Source organism: Monodelphis domestica, chromosome 2 (assembly GCF_027887165.1).
Source record: "Monodelphis domestica isolate mMonDom1 chromosome 2, mMonDom1.pri, whole genome shotgun sequence".
NCBI classification, from domain to species: Eukaryota; Metazoa; Chordata; class Mammalia; order Didelphimorphia; family Didelphidae; genus Monodelphis; species Monodelphis domestica.
Window position 1 is genome coordinate 229,365,620 of NC_077228.1, and position 18,077 is coordinate 229,383,696.

At 38.2% G+C, this 18,077-nt stretch overlaps 2 protein-coding genes across 5 annotated transcripts in view; both read left to right on the forward strand.

Annotated features, from left to right (window-relative positions):
• The window catches only part of LOC100619270 (uncharacterized), a 76,103-nt gene that overhangs the window by 35,882 nt on the left and 22,144 nt on the right, over positions 1-18,077 (forward strand). For 3 of the 4 annotated variants that reach the window (XR_008916430.1, XM_056817286.1, XM_007482798.2), the window contains exon 2: positions 7,908-8,070. Coding sequence is in view for 3 of the 4 variants with exons in the window: in XM_056817286.1 (XP_056673264.1) it covers positions 7,998-8,070 (73 nt within the window). In the remaining variant the exon portion in view is untranslated. Of the gene's footprint in view, positions 1-7,286; positions 7,614-7,907; positions 8,071-18,077 lie in introns of those variants that run through there. The other variant, XM_007482799.3, reaches the window with a different exon arrangement.
• On the forward strand, positions 3,229-5,708 carry LOC100020341 (tyrosine-protein kinase Yes). Its single transcript, XM_056817285.1, has one exon. The coding sequence runs from the start codon at positions 3,563-3,565 to the stop codon at positions 5,186-5,188; it is 1,626 nt and encodes a 541-aa protein (XP_056673263.1). The 5' UTR covers positions 3,229-3,562; the 3' UTR covers positions 5,189-5,708.

Genomic DNA, 18,077 nt, shown 5'->3' on the forward strand with positions numbered 1-18,077 from the left:
CCTATCCCTCAGATCCAGAGAATGTGGGAACATGAATCCTTGCCTATTGGGTATTCTTGCTAGTCTTATTAATTTTTTTTCCTTTTCCACTACTCCTCTCTTAGATTTGATTTATTTAGGAGTAAAGTAAAATTAAGCTACTTTACCTTAATTCTCCAAGGGTTATTGCACTAACATTCACACCTTAATCCTCTTGTGGGCTCAGGAGTCTTGAATCTCATACCATGAATGGAATACTGGTGATATTTATTAAATGTTTCTGGTATTTTACTTCATCTTAAGTAAGAAGTGCTAAAGGAAGGGTAGATGACTCAGTGGATGGAGAGCCAGGCTTAGAGACAGAAGGTCCTGGACTCAGATATTTCCTAGCTGTGTGACCCTGGACAAGTCACTTAAGCCCCGTCACCTAGTCCTTCTCTCTCTTCTGCCTTGGAATCAATACACAGGTCCTGATTCTAAGACAGAAATTAAGGATTTTTTAAACAAGAAAATGCTTAAGGGCTTTCCCAGGTTTCATGGTGGGAGCATCAGTGACCCCATCAATGATGAGTTGAGATAGGTTTTTCTTTCAAGGCTCCTGGTGGAATGCTTCACTGTAAATTAAAAATCAATGAGGGACATTAATACATTGCTGGTAGAGTTGTAAATTGATCCAACCTTTCTGGTGGGCAATTTGGAACTATGCCCAAAGACAAAAGACTGTCTACCCTTTGATCCAGCCATAGCACTGCTGGGTTTGTACCCCAAAGAGATAATAAGGAAAAAGACATGTACAAAAATATTCATAGCTGCACTCTTTGTGGTAGCAAAAAAATTGGAAAATGAGGGGATGCCCATCAATTGGGGAATGGCTGAACAAATTGTGGTATATGTTGGTGATAGAATACTATTGTGCTCAAAGGAATAATAAAATGGAGGAACTCCATGAGAATTGTAACAACCTCCAGGAATTGATACAGAGTGAGAGGATTAGAACCAGGAAAACATTGTACACAGAGACTGAAACACTGTGGTACAATTGAATGTAATGGACTTCTCTAGTAGTAGAAATGCAATGATCCAGAACAATTCTGAGGGACTTATAAGAAAGAACGCTATCCACATCCAGAGGAAGAACTGTGAGAAAGAAACACAGAAGGAAAACAACTGCTTGATCACATGGGTCGAGGGGATATGATTGGGGATGTAGACTCTAAACAATCACCAAATATCAATAATATGGAAATAGGTTTTGATCAGTGGCACATGTTGTGGCCTGATGGCTTCCAGCATCTCCCCCTTTTTTGTTTTTTAAATAAAGTGACTTCAATTCAATTTGAACTTGAGGTAGGGTAAAACCTGGGTATCAGCTAAAAGAATATCTACCCTTTGACCCAGCCATAGCACTGCTGGGTCTGTACCCCAAAGAGATAATGGACACAAAGACTTGTACAAAAATATTCATAGCTGCGCTCTTTGTGGTGGCCCAAAACTGGAAAATGAGGGGATGCCCGTCAATTGGGGAATGGCTGAACAAACTGTGGTATATGTTGGTGATGGAGTACTATTGTGCTAAAAGGAATAATAAAGTGGAGAAGTTCCATGGAGACTGGAACAACCTCCAGGAAGTGATGCAGAGCGAGAGGAGCAGAACCAGGAGAACATTGTACACAGAGACAAACACACTGTGGTATCATCGAACGTAATGGACTTCTCCATTAGTGGTGGTGTAATGTCCCTGAACAACTTGCAGGGACCCAGGAGAAAAAAACACCATTCATAAGCAAAGGATAAACTATGGGAGTGGAAACACCGAGAAAAAGCAACTACCTGAATACAGAGGTTGAGGGGACATGACAGAGGATAGACTCTAAATGAACACTCTAATGCAAATACTATCAACAAAGCAATGGGTTCAAATCAAGAAAACATCTAATGCCCAGTGGACTTATGCGTCGGCTATGGGGGGTGGGGGGGGGGAGAAAAAGAAAATGATCTATGTCCTTAACGAATAATGTTTGGAAATGATCAAATAAAATATATTTAAAAAAAAAAAACCTGGGTATCAGCTGATGACTGGAAAGCAAAAAAGAATAAGACAAAATAAGACAAGAGCAAATCCACAAGCAATATAGGTATGGGTCAAATCATTGTTGGAGATAAAGGAGGAGATGCTATCATAAAAGGAATTGCCAGTGGATGAGTCTGAATAAAGGGAAGTACCAGAGTGACTGATATCCATGATTTGTTTGTATAGTGTGGACTCCTTGTAGGGAAGGTTGCTAGTGATACAATGAGTGCAATGATATCTAAAATAAGGGGTGCAATGAAGGATTTAGGACAATTTAAACTGTTGGAAATTAATTGTAGAGCATAAATGCCTGGACCATCATAGCATTCAATAGTCATATTAACAGGAAGCATAATAAATGGTGGTTATTTAACAACAAATTCAATGATAGCAGGAATAAAGGGATTAAGACAATTTGTTAAAATACATAGCAAGAATTTCTATAAGTTGTAGGGGAAACACATTGTACAGTCAATGCATAGGACTGAATGGGTTTGGAATTTTTCTTGTCACTAGGGTGCAGTAAAACAGCAGGAGGGGAAAGAAGCAATGAATTTCCACAAAGAGAAATGAGTAATAGGAGATGAGGGGCTTTCAATGGCAGAAATACCAGAGGGTACAGATGAAAGGGGTAGCATGGCAAGAAATAAGGCATTAGTACAATCAGGAGGTGTAAGTTGTTGCTTGTCCATTCTTTGTTTTGCTTGGGCTGCAAGTGTCCCAATTTGTTCCCAAATTGGCAGAGAGAGCATCTTGTTGTTTTGGTACAATCTCTGTATCTGCATTCTCCTAGGCTTGTTGTTGGGATGGGAGTCATGGCAGGGACAGGTGGATATTTCTGGAATCCAAATGTGTGTGGGAGTACCTGGGGGAAAAACATAAACAGATTCTCACCCCCAAAAGAGAGCTGGGGCTACCAATGATTAATAATGATACTTTTCCAATTGACCTTTTGTCTCTCTCTTTTTTTTAAGATTAACTTGAAATTAGCAAGAGCTTTGGATGTATATGTTGGGCCATTATCTGTTTTGAAGGTTTGGGAGATGCAGAGAGCATACTGCTTCAGTAGTATGGGTAGAAGTAAAAATTAGATTATAAAAGGTATCCAAAGATAAACAGATGGGCAGGATTTAACATCTATTCCAAATAGCAATTAGTAATATTGATGAAACTTTAGCTGAGAAGGAGTCTGGGGCTAGTTGCTGCTGCCGCCGACCGGCTCTCACGGAGGAGGTGGAGGAGGCGGTGAGGGCGGCGGAGGGAGAGGGAGGTCCCGCTGCCCGCCCGGATCCCTCGGCTCTTGCCTCCACCTCGCTTTCCTCTCCCCTCCATCTTCCAACCGAAGCCACCACCGCAGCCGCCACTCATGTGAGCGGACAAGAACAGATGCCTCCGGGATGTTCAGGAATACTGCATTGCCACTAATTGTAAAAATGGAGATTTGAACCCCGGACTTCAATTCCCAGGAGTCCTTGATAGCTCCCAGAGTTCCCCATAATCCCAGAATCAGCAATGGGGTGCGTTAAAAGTAAGGAAGACAAAGATCCAGCTATGAAATATGGAACCGAAAGCAGTTCAGAGCCCATTAGCATAAATGTCGGTCATTTTGGTTCAGAACTTACCCTAGGGTGCCAGTCATCTTCAATAAAGGGATCAACTGTTAATTTTTCCAGTCATTCCATGGCACCATTTGGAGGTTCAGCAGGGATGACACCTTTTGGAGGTGCTACTTCTTCCTTTTCATCTATGCCAAGTCCACATTCTACTGGTCTAACAGGTGGTGTTACTATATTCGTGGCCTTATATGATTATGAAGCTAGAACTACAGAAGATCTTTCTTTTAAGAAGAGTGAAAGATTTCAAATAATTAATAATACGGAAGGAGACTGGTGGGAAGCAAGATCCATAGCTACAGGAAAGACTGGATATATCCCTAGCAATTATGTAGCTCCTGCTGACTCCATTCAGGCAGAAGAGTGGTATTTTGGCAAAATGGGCAGAAAAGATGCTGAGAGACTACTTCTCAATCCTGGGAACCAACGAGGTATCTTCTTAGTAAGAGAAAGTGAAACCACCAAAGGTGCTTTTTCCCTTTCTATTCGTGATTGGGATGAGATAAGGGGTGACAATGTTAAACACTACAAAATTCGGAAACTTGACAATGGTGGATACTATATCACAACCAGAGCACCATTTGATACTTTACAGAAACTAGTCAAACACTACACAGAACATGCTGATGGCTTGTGCCATAAGTTAACAACTGTGTGTCCCACTGTGAAACCTCAGACTCAAGGTTTGGCAAAAGATGCTTGGGAAATTCCTCGAGAATCTTTACGTCTAGAAGTTAAACTAGGACAAGGATGTTTTGGTGAAGTATGGATGGGAACATGGAATGGGACGACAAAAGTAGCAATCAAAACACTAAAGCCTGGTACAATGATGCCGGAAGCTTTTCTTCAGGAAGCTCAGATCATGAAGAAACTAAGACATGATAAACTTGTTCCATTATATGCTGTTGTTTCTGAGGAACCAATTTATATTGTCACTGAATTTATGTCAAAAGGAAGCTTATTAGATTTCCTTAAGGAAGGAGATGGAAAGCATTTGAAGCTCCCACAACTGGTTGATATGGCAGCTCAGATTGCTGATGGTATGGCATATATCGAAAGAATGAACTACATCCACCGAGATCTTCGAGCGGCTAACATCCTTGTAGGAGATAATCTTGTTTGTAAAATAGCAGATTTTGGATTAGCCAGGCTAATTGAAGATAATGAATACACTGCAAGGCAAGGAGCCAAATTTCCAATCAAGTGGACAGCTCCTGAGGCTGCATTATATGGTCGTTTCACAATTAAATCTGATGTTTGGTCATTTGGAATTCTGCTAACAGAACTTGTAACAAAGGGTAGAGTGCCATATCCAGGGATGGTAAATCGTGAAGTCTTGGAACAGGTAGAACGGGGATACAGAATGCCTTGTCCTCAGGGCTGCCCAGAATCTCTCCATGAGCTGATGAACCTTTGTTGGAAGAAGGACCCTGATGAAAGACCAACATTTGAATATATTCAGTCCTTCTTAGAAGACTACTTTACTGCTACAGAACCACAGTACCAGCCAGGTGACAATTTATAAGTCACAACCCTACACTATATGCACAAATTTGCCAAAATGTAAAAGAACTTGTGTAGAGTTCCTCACTTACGTAAAGGAATCTAAAGAAGAAAATCTTCTCCACTCTGCATGCGTTTCATGGCAAACTGGAATTCCAGATACAGTTGCACAAAACCACTTTTTTTAAGTGTTAAACTCTAAAGAACCAATGATGCAATTTTCCAATTTATTTCAGGGTCCAAAGGAAGTTTTAACTAAGATACAAATGACAGTATGAGTGTTGGCATGATAATGAATAGCAACAAGGCTACTATTTGTAAATCCCTTCCTTTCTTTATTCCCCCCAAACTCAGAATTTTGACATTAGGGGAAACTTGTTTAGCATTATGTATAAACCTGGGAGATAAACACAAATGCAAAATGACACTTTCAGTATAATTTTAAATCAAGGAACTTTTTGGTATTGGACCAAATATTTCCATTCCAGTTCTGTAAAATTTTTTCCATTCATAATTTAAATAAAATTTTTCATATTTGATAAAAAAAAGAAACTTTAGCTGAATCTTCTTTTCATCTTCATAGATCTTGTTTGTCTGGACTCTCTGATCTATGTGCTCCCTGTTGCTTTGGATATGTCCTTTTACTAAGAAAAATTTTAGTGGAACTAACATATTGTGAAATAAATTCTTCTACATCAGGATATATAAAAATTCTCGAGGTCTTAACATTTAATTTTAAATTTTTTATTATATTTCCCTTATAAATAACTAAATTATATTTGTGACACTTAAATGTAGGCCAATCAGAATCTCAGTAATGCAGGGGAAAAGATTTTGTTTAGAAATATACATGAATAGACTAAACAGCAAATCAATAAAAGCAAAGTGTAATGGATGTGGTTGTTTTCTTCTTAAAGAACAAAAATTCTACCCATTATCAATAATATTCCAATTCCAATCATTGTCATAATTTGGAAACAGGTTGCTTGCATGTTTACATAACCTAGCAATTGCTAAAACATTTACCTCAAATAGGTGTAAGTTTCTCACTAACTTTGCTGCATAGAAGCTTTATTTATGTACATGTCACTATAGTGATGAAAAACTATCCTATCCTATCTTAAAGTCTATTTAAAATTAGTGTGATAGAACTTTTTAGTATTCTCTCTAAAAATTCTCTTTACTGTAGTAGGAAAAGGGAGGAATAACAGGTAACTTGTTGTAACAGGAAAAAGGGAGGGGTGACTGTGATAAAACAGGTTTACTCAAAAAATTATAATCCCACGTTCCATAGGAAGCCTTTCCCCAACCCCCTTACAGCTAGGGCCTTCCTGTCTTTTCTCATCCTACATATAGAATGCTTTTATGTAATTTTTACGTTTTGTCTCCATTAGGCTGAGCTTCTTGAGAGCAAAAAACTGTCTTTTGCTTTTCATGATATCCCCAGTACTCAGCACTGTGCCTGGAACATAGTAAGCACTTAAACATTTATTGACTGACAACAAAAAGAAAAAAGCAACTTGTGTTGAAACACTAAAAATTAGTTGACACATTGAGTAAGAATTTGTTTCTGCTCTTTGGATCTAGTCTAAACTAATGGTTTATTCAATTTAACAGTTGGCTTCTGTCTGTTTTTCAAGGACATTTCGTTAGCTCATCAGAATGGTGCTTATGAAACCTGATAAGTAATTAATAATAACTCAATATTTATAGACACATTAAGATCGGTAGAGCATTTCCCCCAAAACACCCTGTGATGCAGATAATGCAAGTAATTATTTTCCCCATTAGATAGAAGTAGAAATTTAGGGACTGGAATGATTGGGTCAAACATTATCAACAAAGGAATAACTTGTTTTTACACTTTTATCACCAGTATAGTATAGAAACAGAGCAATTGGGGACCAAACAATCAAATTCAACTGATTGAAATGAAGTAAAGCTCACTGGAAAGGGTAGTGGAAAGGTTGAGAGTAAGAAAACCTGGTTCAAATCACAGTCCTGTGTGACGCTAGACAATATGTGACTTTGACCTCTGGACCTCAATGAGGAGGTAAAATGAGGAGGATGGAATGAATGATCACAAAGGTCATTGCTTTCTCTCTGTGTGTATGTAAGTGATTCTTTCTGTCTGTTTCTCTGCCTGTCTCTCTCTACCTGGGTACTTACCTCTCTGTCTATCTCTCTCAGCTTTAGTATTTCTCATCTTCAAATTAATGTCCTTTACAGCTCTAACATCCTGTTGCTAAAAGCTCTTAAGATTACATTCTTTTGGAGCATCTGGGTAACACAGTGAATAGAGCACCAGGACTAGAGTTGAGAGGATTTGGGTTCAAATATGCCCTCAAATACTTCCTAGCTGTGTGACCGTGGACGAGTCATTTAACCCCATTGCCTAGCCTTTGCCATCCTTTTGTCTTAGAACTTATACTAAGACAGACACTAAGGTAAGAATTTTTTAAACAAAGAAAAAATATTAAAATCTTTTCTCATTCTGTTGGACTCTGTGAGAAAGGTAGATAAGTATAGATAGTGGAAAAGAAATACAAGACAAGTGAAACTCTGGGTATCAGTTTCCTCACCTTTAAAATGAGGGTGGGCAATCAATAGTGATGGATAGAGAGAAAGAATCAGCGGACAAGTACCAGTTCACTTTTCCTATCTCCTAAGGCAGGAAGGGTTACTTCTCACAATGGATAGTGGGGATAAACGAAGGTCCTATTGCATTTTTCTTTCTCCAGGGGGTGTCTGAAGAACAGATGACAAAGAGGACTGACTCCTGAGGCCTGATTCCCCAACATTTCACCTGCTGATGCAGCAAATCTGACTCTATGGCTTCTTATTTACTCATGAGAATATGTTTTATCTTATACTTGACTTCTTTGATTTCCACAAATGATTCAGGTGAGTTTCTTTGTTCTCCTTCAACTTCTCTTCATAGAAACATCTGAGGAAAAGAATAAAGACTGTATGATTCAGAGCTAGAAGAATCCTTAGAAATCATTTAATCTATTCATCTCATTTTATAGATAAGGGAATTGAAGCCTAGAAAGGTAAAGTGATTTGTCCAAGGTTATACAAGTGGTAAGAAGAAGAAATGAGATTCGAATCTGGGTCTTTCTACTCTCAGTCCAGTGTCCCATGGTTCATTATGCCATGGGAAGGAGGACTTTTCTACCCTCTTTGTAATATCCAGAAATAAGGATTTAGGTTGAATCTGTATTGCTATTTTTTCAGTAGAATATACTTTGTTGGAAATTTCCTGAATTGTTAGTTACAAGACCTAGTTCAGTGCCTTGCATCTAAATACTTGTTGAATTGGATGAGATGGAATTTGTCTATCTCTGTGTGACCTTAGGAAAGTCACCTCTCTATGCCTCATTTTCCCCATCTGTAAAAATAAAATAAATATATAAGATCCCTTCCAAATCTGACATTGTGTGGTTCTCTGATGCTATAATGAGTCTTTTTCTCTCTTTCCTATCTATATTAAACTATGCTCTATTCTTCTATACTAGATTCCCCTCTATTCATATCTCTCTATGGACCACATATTCTCCTATGATTAGTCCTGTGACTAGGTCTCCCTTTCTTGGATGGTGCTCTGTCATGCTAAGACAGCCTAGAGATCTTAGAACCCCAGTCAAAGCTTCCTTTTCTAATACATCCTGTTTCTTTTTCATGAGTTTAAGCCAATGGGATAGCCAACTCAATGTGACACTAAGGGAAATATTTAAATATGAAAAACAAGTAGGTATATGAAGGAGGCATGAAGCCCAAGGAGAAAATGAAATAGAGATATTGCTGATCAGAGAGAAGAATGGTGTTCTGCAGTCTTCACATAGGTTTGGGGGACCTGGGGTCACATACAGTGACTCTGAAGTGTCCCAGCTCCTTGTAAATCTGCCTATGACATCTGGGCATGACTACAGACAAAATTTTGAGCTGGGCTGGGTACTCAATAGGTTAACTTAGTCTTGAATGCTACAGAGGTCAATAATGAATGAAATCTTAGACCTGGGCCACCCATCCATAAGTCAATTCACTTTTGAATATTAGAATGTAAGCTTTTTTAATATTTTATTTTTTCTCAATTACATGTAAAAATAATTTTTAACTTTCGTTCTTTTAAAATTTAAGACAATTTCTCTCCCTCCTCTCTCTCCCTTTCCTGAGAGGACAAGCAATCTGATATAGATTTTACATGTGCAATCATGTAAAACATTTTTCCATTTTAGACATTTTGTAGAAGAGAACTTGAAGGAAAAAATGAAGAAAGAAAGTAAAACATAGTATGTCTTGCTCTGCATTCATATTCTATCAGTTTTTTTCTCTAGAGGCAGATGACATTTTTCATTATGAGACCTTAGATTACTAAACACAGCTAAATTAAAATGTAAGCTCCTTGAGGGCAGATTGTGTTTCCTTTTTTTTTTTTAATATCCCTAGTAACTCGTACATATCAGGCACTGAATGAAGTTTATTAAATTAAGTTGCATCACATAATTTTGTATTTGGAAGTGACTTCAACAGCCATACAGTCTAGTCCATTCATGATGCACTTGGCAAAGAGTTATCCAGCCTTTGTGAGAATAACTTCAATGAGAGGAAACTTCCCCCACCAAAACAAGCTCATATATTTTTATACATTTCTAATTAATAGGAAGTTTTTCCTGACCTCAAGCCCAAGAGGAATGGTTCTTCTTGTTACTAATTACTATTTATATTAAAGTTTCTACTTAACTGCCTCTGGTTCTGCCTCCTAGAACCAAATGGAACAAGTTTAATCCCTCTTACGCATAGCGGCCCTTCAAATACATTTTTGTAATATAGAGAAGGCCAAAGACTTCACTTTCAATTTACATACAAATTTATACTAATCAATATGATCATTTAGTTTCTTTTATAGTAGCACAATGTTCTATATTATTGCTTTGGAAAGAAATGCTTATCATTTAAAATTTTTAAATTATAAACAGTATGTCCAAAATAATAAGATAAACATATGCAACAAGGGGCAAAAATTTTATTTTTAGAGAATGTTGGAAAGGGAACTACTTGGCAGCACGTAGTCCTGCTCCCACTATTCCTTGTTCCTTGATAAACTACTTCATATAGATGAGGAGATTGAGGTCCAGATAGAGGAAGGTAATAAGTCCAAAGTCACATGGGTAGGTAAGTGGCATAACTAGGATAGAGACTCAGGTTTTCTTTGGGTGTGTGGGTGTGTGTGTATGCGTGCACAGTAAATGGACAGTAAATTCATCCAGAAAGTAGAATACTTTCAAGTTCATGCTCTAGAATTTGACACTTTTCTCCAGGTGGAAAAGTTCTCTACCTACTCTGAATTCTTTTATGGCTTGTTATCCATGCCATTCTTATGATTCTTTATCAGGTATTCTTTTTTAAAATAAAATTTTACTTATTTTTGTTTTTTCATTTCCTAAAATTTCTCCTGTATCCTCCCCTTCTGGCCCTCAACCATCTCCTATAACAAAGAATTAAAAGGAAAAAAAAAGATTAGGACAAAAATTTAGCAAAGTTAATAGAGATATGGAAAAAAAAAGCTTATCATTATAAATGATTCACACCCATGGATCCCTGTCACTGCAAAGGACATTAGATGGTGTCTCTTTGACTCTTAATCCATTGCTTATTTAGTCTACTGCACAGCCTTCTTAGGGTGTTATTTACCCAGAACAGATATTAGTTCAAGAATTTTTCTGGGCAGAGTCCAAGGAACATCTACTGAGTCAACACTGAGAAGTTTCTACCTAACCCAAGTAAGAAAGGACTCCTTGTCTCCTTTTAGGCTTGAAATAAAGAAAAATTTCCTATCATTTATAATTGTACAAAAATATAAGCTTGCTTTGGCATGTTGGTTTTCCCTTATTGAAGTTGTTTGTGCAAAGACTATATACCCCTTCTCAAACAAATCCCTTTGAAATTGAAGGAGAAAAGTCATCCTGGACCTGGTGGGTAAAGATAGACAGAATTCTCAAGAAAAGATAGTGCTTATAAATTCAGGTGATAAAAGATGGACCTATTGACTGGCAATGAGTTACAGAGAAGGTAGTTAGCTGCACACTGTACTTCAGGAAAGAGAAGCTGCTTCTCAACATAGTAAATAAACAATAAACTCTGAGTGGGGAAATAAGAAATATCCAAATATCTCAATTATGAGAAATCTTTGAAAGGAAAAAAATGTGAGATCAGTGGGTATATAAATGAGTGAAAATCACAAGTGAGAGAAGCTTTTTTTTAAAAAATATATTTTATTTGATCATTTCCAAGCATTATTCGTTAAAGACATAGATCATTTTCTTTTCCTACCCCCACCCCCCATAGCCGACGCGTAAGTCCACTGGGCATTAGATGTTTTCTTGATTTGAACCCATTGCCTTGTTGATAGTATTTGCATTAGAGTGTTCATTTAGAGTCTCTCCTCTCTCATGTCCCCTCAACCTCTGTATTCAGGCAGTTGCTTTTTCTCGGTGTTTCCACTCCCATAGTTTATCCTTTGCTTATGAATGGTGTTTTTTTCTCCTGGATCCCTGCAAGTTGTTCAGGGACATTACACCACCATTTATGGAGAAGTCCATTACGTTCGATTATACCACAGTGTATTAGTCTCTGTGTACAATGTTCTCCTGGTTCTGCTCCTCTCGCTCTGCATCACTTCCTGGATGTTGTTCCCGTCTCCATGGAACTCCTCCACTTTATTATTCCTTTTAGCACAATAGTATTCCATCACCAACATATACCACAATTTGCTCAGCCATTCCCCAATTGATGGGCATCCCCTCGTTTTCCAGTTTTTGGCCACCACAAAGAGCGCAGCTATGAATAATTTTGTACAAGTCTTTGTGTCCATTATCTCTTTGGGGTACAGACCCAGCAGTGCTATGGCTGGGTCAAAGGGTAGATATTCTTTTGTCGCCCTTTGGGCATAATTCCAAATTGCCCTCCAGAATGGTTGGATCAGTTCACAACTCCACCAGCAATGAATTAATGTCCCTGCTTTGCCACATCCCCTCCAGCATTCATTACTTTCCTTTGCTGTTATGTTAGCCAATCTGCTAGGTGTGAGGTGATACCTCAGAGTTGTTTTTATTTGCATCTCTCTGATTATAAGAGATGTAGAACACTTCTTCATGTGCTTGTTAATAGTTTTGATTTCTTTTTCTGAGAACTGCCTATCCATGTCCCTTGCCCATTTATCAATTGGAGAATGGCTTGATTTTTTGTACAATTGATTTAGCTCATTATAAATATGAGTAATTAAACCTTTGTCAGAGGTTTCTATGAAGATTTTTTCCCAATTTGTTGTTTCCCTTCTGATTTTAGTTATATTGGTTTTGTTTGTACAAAAGCTTTTTAGTTTGATGTAGTCAAAATTATTTATTTTACATTTTGTGACTCTTTCTAAGTCTTGCTTGGTTTTAAAGCCTTTCCCCTCCCAAAGGTCTGACATGTATACTATTCTGTGTTTACCCAATTTACTTATGGTTTCCTTCTTTATGTTTAAGTCACTCACCCATTTTGAATTTATCTTGGTGTAGGGTGTGAGGTGTTGATCTATTCCTAGTCTCTCCCACACTGTCTTCCAATTTTCCCAGCAGTTTTTATCGAATAGTGGATTTTTGTCCCAGAAGCTGGGATCTTTGGGTTTATCGTATACTGTCTTGCTGAGGTCGCTTTCCCCCAGTCTATTCCACTGATCTTCCTTTCTGTTTCTTAGCCAGTACCAAATTGTTTTGATGACTGCTGCTTTGTAATATAGTTTTAGGTCAGGGACTGCAAGGCCCCCATCATATGTGTTTTTTTTCATTATTTCCCTGGATATCCTTGATCTTTTGTTCTTCCAAATGAACTTTGTTATGGTTTTTTCTAAATCAGTGAAGAAGTATTTTGGTAGTTCAATGGGTATGGCACTAAATAGATAAATAAGTTTGGGTAGGATGGTCATTTTTATTATATTGGCTCGTCCTATCCATGAGCAGTTAATGTTTTTCCATTTGTTCAAGTCTAGTTTTAGTTGTGTGGCGAGTGTTTTGTAGTTGTGTTCATATAGTTCCTGTGTTTGTCTTGGGAGGTAGATTCCTAGGTATTTTATTTTGTCTAAGGTGATTTTGAATGGGATTTCTCTTTCTAGTTCTTGCTGCTGAGCTGTGTTGGAGATATATAGAAAAGCTGATGATTTATGTGGGTTTATTTTGTATCCTGCAACTTTGCTAAAGTTGTTGATTATTTCAATTTAGCTTTTTGGTTGAATCTCTAGGATTCTTTAAGTAGACCATCATGTCATCCGCAAAGAGTGATAACTTGGTCTCCTCCTTGCCTATTTTGATGCCTTCAATTCCTTTATCTTCTCTAATTGCTACTGCTAGTGTTTCTAGTACAATGTCAAATAGTAGAGGTGATAATGGGCATCCTTGTTTCACTCCTGATCTTATTGGGAATGCATCTAGTTTATCCCCATTGCAGATGATATTAGCTGTTGGTTTTAGATATATACTGTTTATTATTTTTAGGAATGACCCTTCTATTCTTATGCTTTCTAGTGTTTTTAATAGGAATGGGTGTTGTATTTTATCAAAGGCTTTTTCTGCATCTATTGAGATAATCATGTGGTTCTTGCTGGTTTGCTTGTTGATGTGGTCAATTATGTGGATGGTTTTCCTAATGTTGAACCAGCCCTGCAACCCTGGTATGAATCCTACTTGATCATGGTGAATGATCCTTCTGATCACTTGCTGGAGTCTTTTGCTAGTATCCTATTTAAGATTTTTGCATCTATATTCATTAGGGAGATTGGCCTATAGTTTTCTTTCTCTGTTTTTGACCTGCCTGGTTTTGGAATCAGTACCATGTTTGTGTCGTAAAAGGAGTTTGGTAGAACTCCCTCTTTGCTTATTATGTCAAATAGTTTGTATAGTATTGGGATTAACTGTTCTCTGAATGTTTGATAGAATTCACAGGTGAATCCATCAGGCCCTGGGGATTTTTTCTTAGGAAGTTCTTTGATGGCTTGATGGATTTCAATTTCTGATATGGGATTATTTAAGAATTCTATTTCCTCTTCTGTTAGTCTAGGCAGTTTGTATTTTTGTATATATTCATCCATTTCTCCTAAATTGTTGTATTTATTGCCATATAATTGGGCAAAGTAATTTCTAATGATTGCCTTAATTTCATCTTCATCGGAGGTGCTGTCCCCCTTTTCATCTTTAATGCTGTGAATTTGCTTTTCTTCCTTCCTTTTTTTAATTAGATTGACCAGTACTTTGTCTATTTTGTTTGTTTTTTCAAAGTACCAGCTTCTTGTCTTATTTATTAAATCAATAGTTCTATCACTTTCGATTTTATTAATTTCTCCCTTAATTTTTAGGATTTCTAATTTGGTCTTCTGCTGGGGGTTTTTAATTTGATCGCTTTCGAGTTTTTTCAATTGCATTTCCAATTGATTGATCTCTGCTCTCCCTTGTTTGTTAATATAAGCATTCAGGGATATGAGTTTACCTCTGATTACCGCTTTGGCTGCATCCCAAAAGATTTGAAAGGATGTTTCGCCATTGTCATTTTCCTTGATGAAATTATTAATTGTTTCTATGATTTCTTCTTTAACTAAACGGTTTTGGAGTATCATATTGTTTAATTTCCAATTGGTTTTAGATTTGGTTTTCCATGTACCATTACTAATCATTATTTTTATTGCCTTGTGATCTGAGAAGGCTGCATTCATTATTTCTGCTTTTCTACATTTGTGTGCTATGTTTCTGTGACCTAATGTATGGTCAATTTTTGTGAATGTGCCATGTGGTGCTGAGAAGAAGGTGTATTCCTTTTTATCCCTATTTATTTTTCTCCATATGTCTATTAATTCTAATTTTTCTAAGATTTCATTCACCTCCTTTACCTCTTTCTTATTTATTTTTTGATTTGATTTATCTAAATTTGATAATGGTTGGTTTAAGTCTCCCACTAGTATGGTTTTATTGTCTATTTCTTCCTTCAATTCTCCTAGTTTCTCCATTAGAAATTTGGGTGCTATATTATTTGGTGCATACATGTTGATTAATGATATTTCCTCATTGTCTAGAGTCCCTTTTAACAAAATATAATTACCTTCCCTATCGCTTTTGATCAGGTCTATTTTTGCATTGGCTTTATCAGATATCATGATTACCACTCCTGCCTTCTTTCTATCAGTTGAGGCCCAGAAGGTCTTACTCCATCCTTTAATTCTGACCTTGTGGGTGTCAACCCGCCTCATTTGTGTTTCTTGAAGACAACATATGGTAGGGTTTTGGATTCTAAACCATTCTGCTATTCGTCTACGTTTTATGGGTGAGTTCATCCCATTCACGTTCAAAGTTATGATTGTCATTTGTGGACTCCCTGGCATTTTGATAGCCTTCCCTAATTCTAACCTTTTCTTCTTCGGCTCTACCTTTTAGTCCAGTGATTTACTTTGAATCAGTCCCCCTTGTCCCCTCCCTTGATGTTTCCCTTTTTAGTCCCTCCCTTTTGGTTCCCTCCCCCTCCCCTCTCTATTTCCCTCCCTTTTTGTTCTCCCTCTCCCCCTCCCCCCCTTGGTTTTCCCTTCTCCTTACCCTTGTTGGGTAAGATAGAATTCAAGATTCCAATGGATCTGGATGTTTTTCCCTCTCAGAGTTGATTTCCCTGAGATTGAGGTTTAAGTACCCCCCCCTCTTCCTCTCCTTCTTATAGGAGTTTTCTTCCCCTCCCCTTCCCATGTGAATCTTTGTGTGAGAACGATTATTCTATTTGGTCTTTCTTTACCCCCTATTTATACATTACATTTTCCCCACATATTATAGATTATACATATACATACAATTATACATATACATATACATATACAATTATACATAGATTGATAGAAATGTAGTCCTTATAGAAGAGAGTTTGAGTAAAAGAAGAAGATAATATTTTTCCCCTTTCCTTAATATTTACCTTTTCAGGTATTCCTTGCTCTTTGATTTTCGGTATCAAACTTTCCACAGAGCTCTGGTCTTTTCTTTGCAAAGAGTTGGAAGTCTTGTATTTTGTTGAATGCCCATACTTTCCCTTGGAAGTATATAGTCAGTTTTGCTGGGTAGCTGATTCTTGGTTGGAGACCCAGCTCTCTTGCCTTTCTGAAGATCATGTTCCATGCCTTACGATCATTCAGAGTAGAACTTGCAAGGTCTTGTGTGACCCTGATTGGCATTCCTTTATATCTAAATTGTCTTTTTCTGGCTTCCTGTAGGATTTTTTCTTTTGTTTGATAGCTTTGGAATTTGGCAATTACATTCCTGGGAGTTGTCTTTTGGGGGTTTAGTGTAGAAAGTGTTCTGTGAGCTCTGTCAGTGGCTGTATTTCCCCCTTGTTCTAGAATCTCTGGGCAATTTTCTTTGATTATATCTTGTATCACCATGTCCAGTTTGGTGTTTATTTCTGGCTTTTCTGGGAGTCCAATTATTCTTAAATTCTCTCTTCTCCCTCTATTTTCCAGATCTATCACCTTGTCGGTGAGATATTTTATGTTCTCTTCTAATTTCTTGGTGTTTTGGCTTTGCTTTATTAGTTCTTGCTTTAAAGCCTGGTTTTCTTTTACAGTTTGGTCAAACTGGTTTTGTAGGTGCGTGAATTTCTTTTGCATTATTTCCCACTTTTCCTCCCAGAGGGCTTCCATCTTTTTGGTCATTTCTGATTCAAATTCTTCATGGGTTTGTGGAGAGTTTCCATTTCCTTTGGAAGATTTTGGAGCATTTTCTTGTATATCTTCTTCTATCTGCTCTGTATTTTGTATTTTGGCTCCATAGAATGTGTCCAAAGTCGCCCCTTTCTTCTTATTTTTCTTGGTATTTTGGGGCTTCTGTGCTTCTGTGGAGTTTGCCATCTCTGAATGTGGAGGATTAGCTTTTCTTATCTCTGTCTGGTGTTCAGAGGCTTTAGTCCTGGGCAAATTGTCGGTTCTATGAGCTTTCCCTGGGTTAAACTGAATATGCCTCACTGGAACTGGAATGGAAGGGTCGGACCACGAGGCCACACTCTCCACCCGGCTCGCTTTCCGGAAGTTGCCTTCAGAATCACTGGCCGTGAGGCTGTTTCGTCGGCCTGCGGGGGGATGGGCTGCAGCTTCCCCAAGCTCCGAGGGCAGGGACTTTCACTGAGACTTGGATAGCAGGATCCAGCCTGTGAGGCTGTCTTGCCCGCCCTGAGGGTTGCTGTTGTTTCGACCCGCTCTCTGCAGCGGGAGCCCCAGGCAGTAACTTTCACTGGGACTCGGATAGAAGGCCCTGAGGGTTGTTGTTCCGAGGACCCTGCTCTCTGAGCTGGGCCGGGCTGCGGCTTCCGGAGCCTTGGACTCTGAGCTCCTACCCCTGAGGTCCGAGTGATCTCGGGTTCTGGCTTTTGAGTGGGGCCGTACCTTTTGAACCGGGTCCAGGTCCAGGAGGAGGGTTCCCAGGGTCTGTGCTGTTGATCGTTTTGAATTTCGGCGCCTTAGGAGCTTATAGTTTGAGATCTGTCGGGAAGGGTTTTCCGGAGATCTGAACTTTAGCTTTCTCTAAGCTGCCATCTATACCGGAAGTAAGAGAGAAGCTTTTTTAAAAGAGATCATGGAGGTAGGGACAGCTAGGTGACTCAGTGGATTGAAAGCCAGGTCCAGATACAGAAGGTCTTGGGTTCAAATCAGGCCTCAGGTGTGACCTTGAGGTGTGACCCAGAACATGTTATTTCACTCCAATTGCCTAGCTCTTACCGCTCTTCTGCCTTGAAGCCATTACATAGTATTGATTCTAAGATGGAAGATATGAACTTAAAAAAAGATCATAAGAGTATAGAGTTAGAACTGGGAGGGAAACCAAAAATCATCTCATCCAAACCTCTCATTTTTTGAA

Bases quoted from the DNA above. Each gene is read 5' to 3' on its own strand.
- LOC100020341 (XM_056817285.1), top strand. From the start codon at position 3,563: ATGGGGTGCGTTAAAAGTAAGGAAGACAAAGATCCAGCTATGAAATAT.